General features: G+C 37.5%; 1 protein-coding gene across 1 annotated transcript; it reads left to right on the top strand.

The window, feature by feature from the left end:
• The first annotated feature begins 1,195 nt into the window (after positions 1–1,195).
• On the top strand, positions 1,196–17,632 carry serinc2 (serine incorporator 2). Its single transcript, XM_079879310.1, has 10 exons — positions 1,196–1,317; positions 1,752–1,913; positions 2,554–2,741; positions 2,951–3,030; positions 3,699–3,836; positions 4,408–4,577; positions 4,761–4,851; positions 10,106–10,256; positions 12,626–12,838; positions 17,117–17,632. The coding sequence occupies exons 1-10, from the start codon at positions 1,279–1,281 to the stop codon at positions 17,253–17,255; spliced, it is 1,371 nt and encodes a 456-aa protein (XP_079735436.1). The 5' UTR covers positions 1,196–1,278; the 3' UTR covers positions 17,256–17,632.
• Positions 17,633–18,597: the final 965 nt, after the last annotated feature.

Here is an 18,597-nt window from a genome sequence, read left to right as displayed (position 1 = left end):
ATTTTTTTACAGTCTATGAGGCCTACTTATATTTTTTCAGAATTCTCTATTGGGCATTTTTTCCATTTAGTGAACCTTTGTTTGTGAGCGGGCTCCAGACCTCACATCTGTAGAGATACAGTAGGTTGTATAACCAATTAAATTATGTTTAGCCAGATTTTAATTTAGATGTCATTTTTATATTTTTATATTTTTAATAGCGTAATATGCTCTTAATGCTTGTTTTGGGTCATTCATAAGCCTTTAAGTTCCCTGTGTTGCTGGTGTTAATACCGAGATATGGGTAGTTTTGAGTGAGTTCAAGAGACATGCTGTCTAATCTGAAGTTATGATGTTGGTCTTGGAGACTGTGTTTCGGGGTTAACTGACAGATCTGACAAGGTGTGCTGGAGGTCTAATGCCTGCAAATTGCAATCATTCAGTCGACTGCACAAAACCTACAAACTAAAAACATTATAAACTTTTACGAAACGATAAACAATTGTAGTTTAGCCATACGTTCGGTTCGGGCTGAATTTATATTTACCTTTTTAAGTAATCCATGAAACCTTCTGAGAAACAAGCGTGAACTAAAATTCTCAGTTCCATGCGCATGTCCGGGAACTATGATTGAAGAATATCTGCTTGTTTGGCACTGGCAGTAGGCTATTGCACAGTGATATTTTATATATTCAGAAAAGTTTAAGTTATTAAGTGGTTTAAGTATAGCCTATCATCTTTTAAATATTGTGCAATAACCAATACATGTTAAATCCTGTGCTAAACCGTACACGTATATGTTACAATTTAACAGTAGCCTAAATGCACTGTTTTAAGGGGGATATCTTCCACAATTTCCCCTATGCAAATTGGGAAGGTTTTTTAAGTTTCAAAATCACAAAACCTTTGCATCACAATCCATATTATGGGATTTTGCGCCATCTAGAGTGCATCGTAAGACAGAGACTTTTACTGATCTCATAGGTTGCTTTAATCAAAAACATAAATATGTAATGTAATTCTATAAATTGAGATGTGGATATCAGACGCATGCAAAGACGCATGCAAAATACAAACACAACCACCGCTATGCACACAAGTTACTACGCTTAGTTACATCTGATTGGTTTGTTACTTCAGCGATTTTACTGTACCGTCGTCTGATTGGTCCAAAAGTTTTGCGATGAGTCTCCCAGCCAATCATTGCGCACTTTTTGAGTTATTTATTAGTAACCAGAAATGAGGAGGAAAGATTGACTTCCGTGTTTTTGCTTTAGTCTTGGTGTTTTCTCTGTCATCATGGGTGCGTGTATGGCCTTGTGTTCGCTGGCGAGCTGCGTAAGTCCAAAATATTGTTTTAAAATGGCTTAGCCTTCTTTTTTCCCTCACTTTATGTTGTCAAACTTCAACGGGTAACGTTACCGTAAAGACAGCAACGCATTTTCCAAAAAAAAAAAAAACATTTGTACGTTAACTGGCTGTTTCCTTGTTTGTTTACGTATAAACTATAAGAAAACATGTTGAGAAAACATTAATAAATGATTGTATAGCCATTTCTTTATGTTGTCTCAAAACTTTATACACCATGTTTAACTTTTCCTCACGAGTTTTTCGACCACATTTCCATTTTATCAGTACAGTTTAATATAATTGTTTAACATACAGACCCAAGCTACTCATATAAGTTAGTTGACATAGGTTGTTCCCCCTGTATGACAGGGAAATGAGTGTATTTGCTGTGTTGAACTTGAGTGAGTGTTCTTGTCCTGTAGGCGTCCTGTCTCTGCGGCTCTGCGCCATGTCTTTTATCAGGATGTTGCCCTTCTACATACAACTCCACTGTGACCCGCCTGGCCTTCTCTTTTTTTCTGCTGCTGGGCACTATAGTGTCCATCATCATGATCCTGCCAGGCATGGAGACACAGCTAAAGAAGGTACGCATACTGCTGGTGTCGTTCTACAGGTAGTGCATGGGCTCACAGCATAGCTGGTGTGCTCATGATGATCCAAGGTTGAATCTGTCCCGATGATCCCGCTTCCTCTCTCTGCATTCCAGTCCTAAAAAACAAAAACAATGAAAACATATAGACCAGTGCCAGAAATAGTTTTTAGTAAAGGGCAACATTTGAAGATTTCTTCATTTGAGCACAGGAATAAACACAAATCTGTATGTTTATATGTTCATGTTTATTAAAAGAAAGTTAATCATATTTTCATATTTTTTTTATTTTTACATAAACCGTTCTTTGGCTGGTTTGTTTGCCTTCTCTCATTTGTGATATGCTTTAGTAACTTTATGAAAACACAGCAAGCTTACGAGAGGCAGCTGAGACATTCTGTTTGCAGTATTACTTTATACAATTTTGTGGGTTATACATAATCATTATCTTAAATGTAAAATGTTTTGTTCTGTTCATTAACTTTTGAAATGTTTTTTTTTTTTTTTGAGAATGTATAAACACCCACATTATGTTAGTAAGATGTTAAAACACATTCTTGATGTGATCAAAATGCATTCTTTGATCACTGTGTAAAACAGCAGATGTTTTTATTTTTTGGTGAATTTATCAACAGATTCCTGGTTTTTGTGAAGGAGGCTCTTCTATACCAGGGATTGAAGGGAAGGTGAACTGTGAGATCATTGTTGGCTATAAGTCGGTCTACAGGATGTGCTTTGCCATGGCCTGTTTCTTCTTCCTCTTCTCCATCATCATGATCCGTGTGAGAAGCAGCAAGGATCCACGAGCTTCAATTCAAAACGGGTATATTTTTACTGTTTGCTGTTCCAGCTGGCATTCTCATAAAATCTTTACTAACTCAAATATTTTCACTAACAAGTGTTGCCCTCTACTGTTGAAAGCTGGGCTATTATTTTTTTTTGATATATGTGAAATTCCTTTTTGCACAATAGTTTCTGTCTAGGAAGCCTTACATAATGACTCATACCAATGTGACACTTTTTCTTTTTCAGTTTCTGGTTCTTCAAGTTCTTGATTCTGGTCGCTCTTACTGTGGGAGCTTTCTTCATTCCAGATGGAGCATTCAACACGGGTAAGTAAGCTGATAAATAAGAAAATAAATACTATAGTTCAGTAATTACATGAAAAAAAAAAAGGTTGTTGCTGTTTTTAATATATTTTTTGTTATGGTAATTTTCACAAATATTTTTCCACTCATTACAAGTTATGGTAAATGGCCAGTGTGATCTTTGTGCTGCTATTCTATTAAAGATAAATCACTCTTTACTGTCATTCACTGCTACGTAGGTTTTTTTCAGTACTCATAGTTCCCATGCGTGAATCAGTGGGCGGGGCTAAAGAAGCAATAATGTAGAAGTAGGTGTTGGTCTTCTGTAGGGGCAGTCTTTCGTTGCACTTTTACGTTATAATGAGACAAAATCCAAAACAAGTCAATTTGGCTTGGTTTCAATAAAAGCTGTTATTGGACTAACAAGTACGTTTTGATTTCTGAAACTTACAGGATATATTTTTAGTACAATGACCTCTTATAGGTCAAAAGACCAAGGAAAATTTGATTTCTCAATTAATGACCCCTTTAAAAAGTCTTCTAGTTATGCTTTGCTGTAAATCATTTATTTTAAAAAAGAATTGCTCTTTGTGAGTGCAGTCTCTATAAAATAAGTCACTTCAGCTGGACAGTCATGCCAGTTCATTGGGTCAAAAGGAATGGATGTGAAACCTAAATGTTGTCCATTGCAGTGTGGTACTACTTTGGTGTGGTTGGGTCCTTCATCTTCATTCTGATTCAGCTCATTCTGCTGGTGGATTTTGCTCACACCTGGAATCAAAAGTGGGTGGAGAACGCAGAGGACGGGAACCGTAAATGCTGGTATGCAGGTATGTTCAGCAACATTGTTTCCCCATGACTAAGCTTTAAAACTGATGACGGTAAAAGCTGAAAGCATGTGAAACGATAGAGTCACAAGCATTAAAATCTATTCTGTCCTAACCAGCTGCAGCATTGAGAAGCAATAGACTTTTTTTCACAGACTATGATGATGCAATTCCACAATTACTAACATTGTAACAATTTTTTTTTTTTTCATTTGATGTTTTTTATAGCACTATAGTTTGTATTACTTTGACATTAAATTGCAGAGAACTAGTTAACGCTGCAACATGAGTGTTTACAATACAACGGCTAAGGGAGTGATGGCTAATTTGGCATCTTTCTTTATTATAACCAATGTAATAAGTCTCACTACTTTTTTTTTTTTTTTTGCTCTTTTGTAAAGTCATGGAAATGGCATCATAGTTTGCCTTTGGCTATTTGAGTAAATGAGAATGCAAAAATTAGATTTGTTGTAGTTTCCGTTCACCACTGTTGAAGTTTAGCCAACTATGACGACTTTCGCTTCGGAGAACCCCAGGAAATGTGAATATTGACAGATGTGTGTTTTCTCCACAGCCCTGCTCTCTTTCACATTGGTGCACTATATCTGTGCCTTCGCTGCTGTGGTTTTGTTCTATGTATTCTACACACAGCCAGATGACTGCACAGAGCACAAAGTCTTCATCAGCCTCAACCTCATCTTTTGTATCATTGTGTCTGCGGTGGCCATCCTTCCAAAAGTGCAGGTCATTCCCACACTCATTTGATCCATTTGTGCTCATTTGTTTTCTTGTTTTTCTCTTTGTCACTCTTATGCAGTGCCAAGACTACGCTCAAAAGGCTAAAGCTGTTCTGCTTTGGGGTGTTTTGGGTTTTGTGGGAGTGTGTAGAATCAAAATGTGAACATTTGCATTGTATATGTGTTACAGGAATCTCAGCCGAGTTCTGGTCTGCTCCAGCCGTCTGTCATCTCTCTCTACACCATGTATCTCACATGGTCTGCTATGAGCAACAACCCCAGTAAGTCTCACAACCAGGTTGGTATGTCCATACCAACATTAACCTCTTTAATGCTGTTTCACTTTTGTTGATTTTAATAGATGTTTGGATTGAATTACTAATTTAGTTCCTACTGTATGTTGACCCTTCTCTTTAAAAGAAAGTTTCAGAAAAACACTGTCTGGTGTTTACATGTACAATAAAACGTTGATAAATTAAGAATTTGACATTGAGGTGATTTACATTAAAAAAAGTGAAATCAGAGTAAATCATATCCAAAAAATCAGGTTTTGTTTAAACGTTCTAGAACAATGATCTATGGTGGTTACATAAGTTAAAAGTAAATTATGTTTAAATACAGTAGCTATAATGTTCAGCATCTATCCACATTTTTTGTTTGTTTTTCACCTTTATTTGGATAGTGTCTGGACAATATATTTTGATACTGACAATATATTTAACTCTGACTCGGTCAGCAGGTTACTCACAAAACACCCCGAGGGCTTTTTATGATAGCAGGTGACTTTAACCAAACCAACCTCAAGAAAGTCCTACCTAAATTTGATCAGTATCTACTGTTTATACTGCTTCCACGAGAGTAGACAACATTTTAGACCATGTGTACACAAATGCACAGGGTGCTTACAGAGCCTTCCCCCGCCCCCACCTGGGTAGTTCTGACCATTCTTCTGTTATGCTAGTGCCCTCTAATCAACCACTTTAGAAACAGGAGAAACCAGAGTCATCAGAAGATGGCCAGAGGGAGCCATATCAGCTCTGGAGCACTGTTTTGTTTTTTGCACCAATTGGTATGTGTTCAAAGAGGCTGCCACATCTGATGGTGTGATAAGATATTGAAGAATATGCTTCATCTGTTACACGTTACATCAACAAATGTGTAGATGATGTTGCTCCCTCCAGGAAAATAACAGATCCCCCAAACCAGAAACCTTTATGCAGATGTCTGCTCGCTCCTCAAACTATGAGATGCTGCTTTCAGGGAAGGTGACAAAGCAGCATTGAAGAAAGCAAGGAACAAACTCACTGCTGGAATAAAAAGAGCCCAGGCCACATACTCCCACAGGATCGAGGAACACCTGGAGATTAATGACCCCCGGCGAATGTAGAAAGGGCTAAAGGACCTTACCGACTACAAGAGCAAAAACTACAACAATGCTTCTGTTAATGATCCTTTTTGCCTCATGCATTGAACAATTATTTTGCTCATTTTGAGGAATCCAAATGCAGGTGCTGTCCCTTACAACAACTGGGGTAAAAAGGACTCTACAGAGAGTGAACCAACGCAAGGCTACTGGCCCAGATGGGATTCCTGGACAGGTGCTGAAAGTATGCTCGCACTGGCTGACAGATGTCCTTACAGACATCTTTAACATCTCGCTAACACAGTCTGTGCTTCCAGCATGCCTCAAAACTTCCATCTTCATTCCTGTACCAAAAAAATCAACAATAACCTGCTTCAATGACTATCGGCCTGTGGCACTCGCATCAGTCATCATGAAGTGCCTTGAACTTGCATCAAGACCATCATCCCACCCACACTGGACCCCTTACAGTTTGCTTACTGACACAATCGCTCTACTGCAGATGCCATATCATATGTCATCCACCTGGCTCTTTCACATCTGAAACACAAGAACACGTATGTCAGAATGCTTTTCATCGATTTCAGTTCAGCAGTTAATACTACTCTGCCACAGACACTCATCAGTAAACTCTTCACACTCTGACTTAACGCCACACTCTGCAACTGGGTTCTGGACTTCCTCACTTTAACAGAACTCAGGTAGTAAGGATCCACGAGAATACATCACACTCTCTCACTCTGAACACCGGAGCCCTTCAGGACTGTGTTCCCAGTCCATTACTGTTCACACTACTCACCCATGACTGTATTGCTCAGCATCAGAACAATCACATCAAGTTCGCTGACGATACAACAGTGGTGGGCCTAATCTCACATAACGAGACAGAGTACAGAGAGGAGGTAAGAGACCTTGAGCTGTGGTGCACAGAAAACAATATGTCCCTTAACTTCAACAAGACGAAAGAAGTGATTGTAGACTTAGGAAATCTGCTATTTACCCTCCACTGCACATTAATGGAGCGGCGTTGGAAAGTTCCTGGGGGTTCACATAACTAATGATTTCTCCTGGAATTAGAACACCACTTTCCTGGTAAAGAAGGCCCAATAACGTCTACACTTCCTGAGAAGGCTGGCACGAGTAAGAATTTTTTTTACAAACATAAACTTTTACAGATGTGTAGTGGAGAGCATCTTGACCAATAACATCACAGTCTGGTTTGGCAGCTGTTCTTCCACTGACAAGCGGGCCCTACAGAGAGTGGTAAAGTTTTCCTAGAACATCATTGTGTCCAGACTTCCATCTATGGAGGACATATACAAAGTCCGGTGCATTAAGAGAGCAACCAGAATTGTAAAGGACAGCACCCATCCCTCTGCTGGATTGTTCTGCCCACTGCCATCTGGAAGAAGATTCAGAAGTGTCCGAGCACAGACCACGAGACAGAAGAACAGCTTTTCTCCGCAGGCGATCAGGTTACTTAACAGCGCTGGCTGACCACTGCCATCCCCCCCCCCCCCCCCCCCCCAAAGGGAGAGAAATTACAATAAAAATACTTGAACTTAAGTCTGACGTCACGTGCCACCGTTTCCGGGTTCAAACGCTCTATCAGATGCCAAAACCAAACAACATATGGTACTAATAATCTCTCACGCTCTGCAGTAAACTAACAAAAAATCATGCTCCTAAACTTTATCTCCATTCCGAAATTCCAGATGGCCAAGCAGTGATTCATATTTTATGTATTGTTAAAATATTGGTGTCTGGGTTGCCATAAGTCCAGAGATTGTAATGTAGCCTACACTGTGACTTTATAAAAGCTTACCTTAAATGTGTAATATGAATAAATAGTTCTAATAAACAGCTGAATCTCACTTGAAACGATTGAAGGCTTGGCCCCGGAAATAGTAATCCGTCCATGACTTTTAAGCGGATAGAGTGGACAGGAAGCAATGTGGAAGAGAGAAGCAGACAACTCGCTTGTCTAATATATTTTGTATATATTTTCGTAATATATTTCTGCTGTTTTGCTAATTTATACCTCCTGTTAACTTCAAGTCAAGTCAAGTCACCGCGGTTTTAACAATATAGATTGTTTCAAAGCAGCTTTACAGAGATAATAGGAAATTAAGTAACAGAGATTGTTTTGGCTTTACAGCAGCTCTAGAATAAAGTTATTGTCCAGCTAAAGTTAGTTTTGATTGATTCACTTCCGTCACAACGAACATCAGTTATTAATTTAACACAACACCGTTCTAACAGAAAAGCCTTAAGTTCTCTCTGCGCAAATTTTAAAAACGCGAACCTATGAGAACGCTGATGGCGTGCACATGCGTATTACATGTTCAGTCTATAGGTATGCGCGTTTGAATATATATGTACGCAGATGTGTAGTCCTTCACAAACCAACCCTCAAGAAACTACTTGTCTGGCCTTAAAATTTATAATACAGAATTTTTATCACTTCCGCGTAGCCACATGAAACCGGAATTATCTCGACCAGGTTTTGTCTGTACAGAGATAAAGGGAAGGGAAGGAGGCCTTCACAGGGGAGAGACTTGTTGACACTTCAGGACTGCGTTATCGTCGTGTCCAGACGCAGGTCCTTCATCAGATCTGGGTACGGCCTGGATCCGGTGGACTGCAGTAAACCTCGGGATAAACAGAGAGACTAATATTAGCGTAGACGCCATTCTTCTTATGATGTAACGAGTACATCAGGATTTATGGGAAGTGTTCCCAGTTTCGGCTGATCTAATCTATGCAGCCTAACATTGAATTATAGAAGTCTATAATGTGTTATGTGTATGCTAGGTCAAAGAGATGTGTTTTTAGTCTAGATTTAAACTGATTGAGTGTGTCTGCTTCCCGGACAATGTTAGGAAGACTGTTCCAAAGTTTTGGTGCTAAATAGGAAAAGGATCTACCGCCAGCAGTCGATTTTGATATTCTAGGTATTATCAACTGGCTGAAATTTTGAGATTGCGATTAGACGTGAAGGACTATAATGCGTTAAGAGCTCGCTCAAGTACTGCGGAGCTAAACCATTTAGAAACTCTGTTGGACTATATAGTTCAGAAACTCTATTAGAGTTCAACCACACACCCTCTCTTTAAAACCTCACCCTCCAAAATGTGCAAAATGAATGACAAGCAAAGAGAGAGAGTCTAATAGGCCATATCAGAGACTAATCAGAGACATAAAGTGACAAATTACACCCAAATTTTTCACAACACCGATTTCAGTGATTGTTTGCAGAAACTAATTTTATGTACATTTCCATTCAAAAGTTTGGGATTGGTTAGATTTTTTTGAAAGAAGTCTCTTAATCAGCAAGGCTGCATTTATTTGATCAAAAATACAGTAAAAACAGTATTATTGTGAAATACTATTACGATTACAAAAAACTGTTTTCTATTTTTATATATTTTTAAAATTGTATTTATTTGTGTGGAGACAAAGCTGATTTTTCTGCATCATTACTCCAGAAATCATTCTAATAAGCTGTAAACTGTAATACATTATTTTTTAGGATTCCTTGTTTCTTAAAGTTCAAAAGAACTGCATTTAAAAAAAAAAAAAAAAATCTATTGTAACATTATAACAGTTTTGATCTAATAAATGCTTCCTTGCTGAATGAAAGCAATCATTTCAAACAATAAAAAAAAAAAAAAGTTACTGGCCTCAAACTTTGACCAGTAGTTTATATCATTGTCTGATGGTCTCTTAATAATCGTTTTCTCACACTACATGATTCCATTACAAAAGATAGAAATCACTAGACGCTATACCAGAACAAAGGAATTCTTGGAAAGACATCGGAAAATCCCAGACGCCAGTTGTTTGTTTACATAAGTGAATGCTGGGAAATAAGACATAAACACATGGAGCTGCTTGAATGGAAAAAATGACATACCTCAGCAACCTCCAGGCCAAATGTAATAGGATTTAATGCAATTAAACTTTAAAGGAGCATTTTTACTGTGGAGCACAGTATGAAAATTGTCCCAATTATTGGCCCTCAATCATTAACTCAGAAGAATTGCATTATAGCCAGTTAGCATGTGTAAAATGAATAACAGGATCAGTATCTATTTTAGAGTATTACTGTATGCTGTTGTTTCCTCATAAATTAACATGTATGACACATCTTTTTTTCTCTCTGTGCACAGATCGTAAGTGCAACCCCAGTCTGTTGAGTCTAGTCAATGGCGGGCCTACAGCACCCACTCCCACCAGTGCCCCCGGTATCCATACACAGTGGTGGGATGCTCAGAGCATTGTGGGTTTGGTCATCTTCCTCCTGTGCACACTGTATGCCAGGTGAGCTTATAACCATCATCCTTACAAGGACCATTTAATATCATTAGTTAAATGAAAATGCTGAGCAGTATATCTAATAAAAATATTTCGATATTTTTTAACCTTTTGATTGTATTCAAATAAATAAATGTATTGTATGATTTGCTTCGAAATGGCTTAAAAACAATTACAAATAAATTATAATCAAAGCATGAAAAACATTTGACCTTAATGCCCTCATGCTCATTACTTGTCTACTGACAGGATTTGTAGGAAATACAATGTCCAAATGAAAAGCACATTGAAATAATTGCTATATTCATGATATTTGTTTATTTTACATTTCTGCGTAAAGTTTGCGGTCATAAAAGGATTAGTTCAATCCAGAATTAAAATGTCCTGATCATTTACTGACCCCCATGTCATCCAGGATGTTCATGTCTTTCTTTCTTCAGTGAAAAAGAAATTAAGGTTTTTGAGGAAAACATTCCAGGATTATTAAAGGGCTTCAAAGGGCTCTACATGATCCAAGCCGAGGAATAAGGGTCTTATCTAGCGAAACGATTGGTCTGCACTAGCTCTGCGATGCCCATCCACAACTTCACGCATTATATAATCACGTTGGAAAGGTCACGTGTGACATTGGTGAAAAACTCCATAAAATTTTCTCCAAAATCATTTAACATTGTTGTTTTACCTTTTTTTGTAAAGGGCATTTGACCTAGTCTTTGCACGTTCGCTTTGTTAACACTGGGTCAATACTTCTGCTACACGCGTGACCTTTCCAACATGATTATGTAATGCGTGACGTCGTGGATGCTCATCGCAGAGCTAGTGCAAGACGAGCATTTGTGGTTAAAAAGTATGACTGTTTGAAGAAAATGACAGATTGTTTTGCTAGATAAGACCCTTATTCCTCAGCTGGGATCATGTAGAGCCCTTTGAAGCTGCATTGAAACTGCAATTTGGACCTTTAACCCATTGGTTCCCGTTGAAGTCCACTATATGGAGAAAAATCCTGGAATATTTTCCTCAAAAACCTTCGTTTCTTTTCGACTGAAGAAAGAAAGACATGAACATCTTGGAAGACGGGGGTGAGTAAATTATCAGGAAATTTTAATTCTGGAGTGAACTACTCCTTTAAGATTTTTAAATGTGTTTGAAAGAAGTCTCTTATGCTCAACAAGGCTGCATTTATTTGACCAACATTACTGTGAAATATTATTTAATTTAAAGTAAAACATTTCTGTTTTAATTTAATTTAAGTTTAATAAACTTAATAAATTTATGTTAATTTAACATAAGTTTATGCCTGAATTTTCAGCAGCAATTCAGTCACATGATACTTCAGAAATCATTTAAATCTGTTTTAAAAATGTATTAATAAAAAAAAAAAAAGTATCTTTCTGACCCCAAACTTTTGAATGGCACTATATATCATCATCAAATCATATTCAGTATATCCTAAATGTTCAGTATATCGGCCAAACATATTAAATTGTAATTTTTAATTTTTTGTAAAATGTTTAATTAACCCTTTAAGTGTCACCCCCCTTTTTTTAAATATACATGAAAATTCACATTTCGACTTTAAATGGTTGTAATTAAAGAATGCTTTGGAGTAAAGACGTAAAATTGGTCTTGTTTTAAAGAAGACATTTGGCAGATTTTTGTTGAAGTGAAATAAATTAAGAAAGTGAAACAAAAAAAAAGTTATAGAAGTTTGAGTTTATGAAAATGTACAATGTAAAACATTTAATTATTCATATTTTACATAAAATATATATTTTTAAAACCTGGCCGACTCTAAAACTGCTAGAAAATCAAAGCCAAAAATCTGAATAAGTTGTGTTTCAAATTTTAGGTTGATATCTCAAAAAATGAGCTTTCAGTGAGATTTTGTTTGGGCGCAGTACCAAACATTTTCACTAGGTGACAACCGGACTCCATTACTGCCCATATAAGGGCGCCTCCATTTCCATATGCGTTATTACAAACATTTTAATATCTTTTTTTCTAAAATAATTTAATGGATGATACCTTTTGAACTCTTGGCATGAAAACAAACTGAGGTTTCATCCATTCTTTCATGATTTTTCATGTTCATTGCTATTTCAAAATAAAGGTCTGAACACGCCTTAGGAATATGAAAATATTGTTGTTGCAAATTGATAAATTACAGCTCCTCTCTAATTTATTTTGAAAATCATTCACCAAATATGAAAACTAGAGTTTGTAAGCTTTCAAATGATATATAGTTTGTCAAGATTAGTTTATGTTTATTATAGGATATTACTGTTTTAAATATGTAATGATTTTGGGCCCACCGGTGGGCCGGTGACACTTAAGAGGCTAAGCCACATTTTACATGGTTTCTTCTCTTTTTCTAGCATTCGTTCCTCAAACAACAGCCAGGTGAACAAGCTCATGCAGACAGAGGAAGTTCAGGGGCTGGCGAGCACTGATGAGAATGTCTCTGAGGATGGCGTGAGACGAGCTGTGGATAACGAAGAGGACAGCGTCACATACAGCTACTCGTTTTTCCATTTCTCCCTCTTCCTTGCCTCCCTCTACATCATGATGACCTTGACCAACTGGTATCAGTGAGTGTCTAGAGCAGGGGTATTCAGTTGAAGTTCCAGGTCCGGTCTTTATATTTCCTTCCCAGCGGAGGTCCGGACATATATATATGAAGAGTTCAGATGCAAAAGCCTCTAAGTGCCATCTGAAATTTTCTTCTATAATGATCATTTTTATCAAGCTTGTATATTTAAGTTCAGTAATTTCACTTAAATGACAATCAATAGGTAATTTTCATTGCTATTTAAGTAAAATGTCTCCAATGATTAGATGAGGATATTGGGCCCTCAGAGCCAAAGCAGTGGCATCTGAGAATTTTTCTATATACATACAGTGCTCAGCATAAATGAGTACACTCCATTGAAAAGTAAAATTAACAGCCTAATTTCAGTTAAACTGAAAAATGTGTATTCTAAGTTATATTATTAAGCTTACTTTCATGTTATAAGTTAAACAGATGTTATATTAAACTTAGTCTTGTCAACATTTTGGAAATTGTTTTTGTTCATTGAGATAGTTTAAAATGTTACTTTTCAAAGGGGATGTACTCATTTACGCTGAGCACTGTGTATGTGTGTGTGTTTTTATATATATATCTCTTTCATCAGTTGAGTCCAATTAGCTATGAAGATTAAAAGGTTAGATCAGGTGTTTTATCAAGCTATTATTATCTTTACATTTAAGTCCCTTTCACACAGCACTTTGAACCCGGGAAATTGCCAGAGTGCCTTCTGTGTGAACTCAAACACGACCCGGGATTGATGCCGGCATCGACGCGCGCTGTGTGAACAAAAGCCGTAATAATGCCATGTCGTAGTGATGACGCTGAAGCGCGGGATCGTTCGCCAGCTGTGAAACTGTATGTAATGCGCATGTTTATGATCGAATCAGAGAAAAAAATGCACAAACGTGGTTTCTCTCAAGAGAAATCGCAGCTCATAAGCAAACTTAAGACGCTGCTGAGACATTAAAGTCACATCGATGTCACGTGTCTTTACGGGATTTTTACGGGTTGTGTGTGAACGCACTCTGTGATTCCGGAAAATCACTGGCAGTGTGAATGAACCAAAATCAAAAGAACCCGGGTCAAATCCCGGGTCACTTTATCCGTGTATTTTCCGGAATCTCTGTGTGAAAGGGGCTTTAGGTGCATATGAAAGGCAGAAGGCCATGTGACAGAAAAATATTGTACGTGGATTCAGGGTTTTCATTTTTAAAGTATGGGCCATTTTTTATATTTTGCTTAAAATAAGCATCTACTAAAAACAATGTACATAATCAAAATGCCCTTATCATGAGCAGAGCAAAGTTGACCAGTAAATTTAAAAGTTTAAGTTGTCTTTCCTTGCCATCTAATATTTTTCCCAATTATAACATTGTTTATTATGAAATGTTCTTAACATGCTGAATAATAATGCTAAATGTAGATGAAAAAAAGAAATTGTCACAATCCTGGTTTGTCATATGTATGTATGACAGATAAAAATAACTATATTTCAATCAAAAAATCAAAATTTATTTATATAGCACTATACAACAACCTACAGGTATCCAAAGTGCTTTACATCAAGGGATAAAAACAACACAAAACAACTTAGAAAAAAAAATAAATAAAAAAAATAAAAAAAATAAATCAGCTCCGACAACAAAATGTCACACCACTACTGGGTATTGAATGCCATTCTAAACAGGTATGTTTTAAGTTTAGACCTAAAGGTAGTTTCCTCTGTAATTATACGAATATCCGGCGGTAATTTGTTCCAGAGTCTTGGTGCAGCAACTCCGAATGCCTGATCACCCCACCGTTTATATCGTGACCTTGGCACTTCTAAAACCAATTGATTAGAAGACCGCAACACTCTGCCATGGTCACGCACGGTTAAAATCTCAGCTAAATACTCAGGTGCCAGGCCATTTAAGGCTTTAAAAACAAACAATAAAATCTTAAACTCTATTCTAAAACGCACAGGAAGCCAATGAAGAGTAAAAAGGACGGGCGTGATATGTGCCCGCCTAGATTAGAGCCCTGCATTTCAGCCCGAGCCCGACGGGCCCCGACTTTTTTACGCCCCTAGGGCCGGGCTTCGGGCCAATTTTCACGTCATAGTTCACATGCGGGCCGGGCCTCGGGCCTTTTTTGAGTTATCCTTCTTTTTATATTTTTAGACATTAATAAAAAAAAATATGAGAAATTGACGTCGATGATAGAAAAACAAACATAGAAAGACATTTAATAACCTCATAACTTTAATAATCTTATAATTATTTACACTGACATATGATTGACATGACAGTCGCACGCAGGCACGCGCAGTCGCGCACACACAAGTGGTTTCCAGTCAGCGCAACCAACGATTCACCTCATGTGCAAATAATGGAGAATATTAAGAGAAAAATCGCGAGTGATAGAAGAGAGGACTGGGTTAAAATCTTCCACTGTGGATGCTATTCTTTTTCTCCACGATGCTCTGTAAGAGACTATTCTAACTTTTCGTTTGATTGGACTTTATTTTCGTTTAACTGTTGGAAACTTCTGATGTTTTTCGTTTTTCGTTCGATTGGACTTTATTTTCGTTTAACTGTTGGAAACTACTGTAAAAAAGAATGGCCATGTTCTGTGGTGCATTTTTGAGGTAAGATAACCTGCAAGTTTGTTTTTTATTTATTTTATTTAATTTGTTTTGATTGACTATTGCTCATTTCGTTTGCGAGCGCTGTTGCGAGCAGCCTGAGCCTGCCTCAGTATTTCAAAAAAAAATTACTCACTGTGGTTTAATAAATAAACATTAAACTAACTGTCTGTGTGATATGTTTGAAGTGTTTTACATCTATGGATTTTATTGTAGCTACTAGCTAAGTAAAGTATTAGCGTTGATTTGAGAGGCTAAATTGATCAAACATGTTTTACTCGCTGTTGGCTCGGCTGCTTGGTCGTCATTTTTTTTTTTTAAATGCTCCCAACATTTGTCTAAATTAGCTTAATAAAGAAATGAAAAGAAAAGAAACATAACTAACAAAACGAACATATTTTAATGGCAGTCTGCCGCTGTGAAGAAAAAAAAAAAAAAAAAAAAAAAAAAAACGGGCTCGGGTCGGACTCGGGCTGATAATTCTGATGAGCTGTCGGACACGGGTCGGGCTAGGGCCTGAGCGTCTCGGGCCAGGGCCGGGCTCGGGCCTAGATTTGAGGCCCGTGCAGGGCTCTAGCCTAGATGTGTTTGTTAAAAACCTAGCAGCCGCATTTTGCACAAGTTGAAGACGAGCTATGGAGGTTTGCTTCAAACCAACATAGAGAGCATTACAATAGTCCAGCCTCGAACTAATAAAAGCATGAATTGCCTTTTCTAGATCATGCCTGTTAAGAAAAGGCTTAACTTTAGCCAGAAGACGAAGCTGGAAGAAGCTCATTCTTACAACATTTGTGATTTGTTTGTCAAAATATAAGTTACAATCGAAAGTAACCCCCAAGTTTTTAACAGCTGGCTTCAGGAATGATGCCATGGTTCCTAAACTAACCGATGGACCATTAGGGGAGTTACTAAAAATTATGCACTCCGTTTTAGCTTCGTTTAAGCTAAGAAAGTTTTGTGACAGCCACAGCTTGATATCCTTAATACAGTCCAGAAGGGAGTCTAACACCATATTATCTTTCATATATTATATTTGCAGCTTTGTTTTCTGCAGTGTTTTAGCAAAAGTTCTATCTAGTAAAATCAATCTATTTTACTGCTCACTGTGTTTCTGCTACAACAACACTGTGTTGTTAAAATAACCACGTCATCTGCAGCTCTTAATGTGGTGCTTTAGTGGGAGAGAGAAACAACGCGCATGGAACGGAAAGGGCTTGAATGAAGCGTGTTTGGCTCTAGACAAAAATATTAGAGGAAATGGTGGCGAAAGATCATTACCATAAATGACCCTGAGCACTTGTGCTGTGTACCGCTCTGTTGTTTCGATGAGCTGCTCACTTTAAACTGTAGAAAATGTAACATGATGCTACAGTTGTCATTATGTCTCGCGGTCCGCCATTTGAATATGCCTGGTCTAGAATATCCTAAAACAGCACAACTGTGATCGCCCGGTATTTTCCCTTTCATTTTGTCCATAGGCATTTCAAAACAGGTCTTCAATCCTCAGTAATCCGTTTGTATGGAGAAAATAAATTGGGTTTTTTACTTTTGGAAACAAATTGTCCCACTTTACATTATGCTGTTTTTGAGTTGATTTCTGTGTATATGTTAATGTGAAAAAATTGGGGATTGAGCGCTAATTATTCCTTAAAAACATTTTTTTCTTCTCAGGCCTGAAACGGACTATGCAGCCATGAAAACCACTATGCCATCTGTGTGGGTGAAGATCTGCTCGAGTTGGCTGGGACTGGCACTGTACCTCTGGACTCTTGTGGCTCCGGTAATCCTGGCCGACCGAGACTTCAACTAAACGCCTATACGATTCTACAAGTGGCCTTATACATATTACCTTATGCTGAGTTCACTTAGTAAATTACAGACGTTTTTGTTTCTTAAGATGTTTTGAGCCCTTGAATTATGCACACTTGTAAACCTTCATAGGACACTTTTCATTTACATTTTTGTTGTTACAGAACATAATCAAAAACCTTTATCAAACCTCTTCAACCTAACCCACAATACACCTGTCATAAATGATGCTTCGATCTAATAGGGCACTTTTATGTATAACTCTTTCTGTTTTAAAATGTATCTAGAATTCTTTGTGAATTTATGTATATTTCAATTCACATATTCTGACATCACATTATTTTATACATCCATTTCTGGATATTTTATTGTTCTTTATATCTGTCTTGGGTCCAATTTTGTTACAAATTGCACTACGTTTGATCAAATCAAAGATGAATGTTCAGTTGAAAATGAAGATCGCCTTATACATGTCAGGATTTTGATGAAACATTTTTCTAAAGAACTGTATCCATTTACACTTTCAAAGCTTTATGATGACATTCCTGACCAAAAAGATTCTAGTTCTGTTTTTGTACTTTATTCATTCTTATAAAACTGATTATTAAAGAAAATGTACACTAGAAGTTATGGTTCATTAATCCATTTATTCAAAGCCTGCTACTGTAATACAGCTAAAAAGTTATTCCCTCTATATGGAAGTGTTGCTGTATATGGTTACTTGTGTTTTTATTATAATTTTAGAAATGTAAAATGAACAAAAAAAAGTTGGATCAATGACAAGCAAACAAATTGAATTTTTTAACTTGCATCTGTTCAAACCCTGCAATGTTGCGATATGTGTCGCTATCCTTGAAGAATGTAATTTGCTAGTGATGTAATAGTGAGATCCTAAAGTGTACCGCTTGGTTGTGTGACGTGGCTGATGGTGCTACACCATGGAATCCTTTTCCCTTTACGCATCACTTTGCGCTGACCTCACTAATTGTGCTCTCTCACTCTCCACCCGCCGGCTGTCCCACTGCGGGTATCTCCCTGTCTATCTTGTCGTTATTCCTGATGGTTTTATGTCAGCGCAGCGGTGCATACACACACTCCAGGGAGCAGTAGGCAAAACTAATTCTGTTATATAACCAGTAACTACACCACCACAACATAGTCTAAAGTGGGACTGTGTCTGCTTGAGTAAGTTGGCTGCCATCATGTCAGCACGGGAAGCTGAAAGCCCAAAACAGTCTTTTCACAATATCAAACTCCCTCTTAAGGGACTGACTCATATAGAGGATGATGCACTGGCTGGGGACCCTATTGCACTGACTAGATATGTGTGTTAGCTGTCAGGG

Source organism: Squalius cephalus (genome assembly GCF_949319135.1).
Source record: "Squalius cephalus genome assembly, chromosome: 8".
NCBI classification, from domain to species: domain Eukaryota; kingdom Metazoa; phylum Chordata; class Actinopteri; order Cypriniformes; family Leuciscidae; genus Squalius; species Squalius cephalus.
This window is presented reverse-complemented; position numbering and strand designations above follow the sequence as displayed.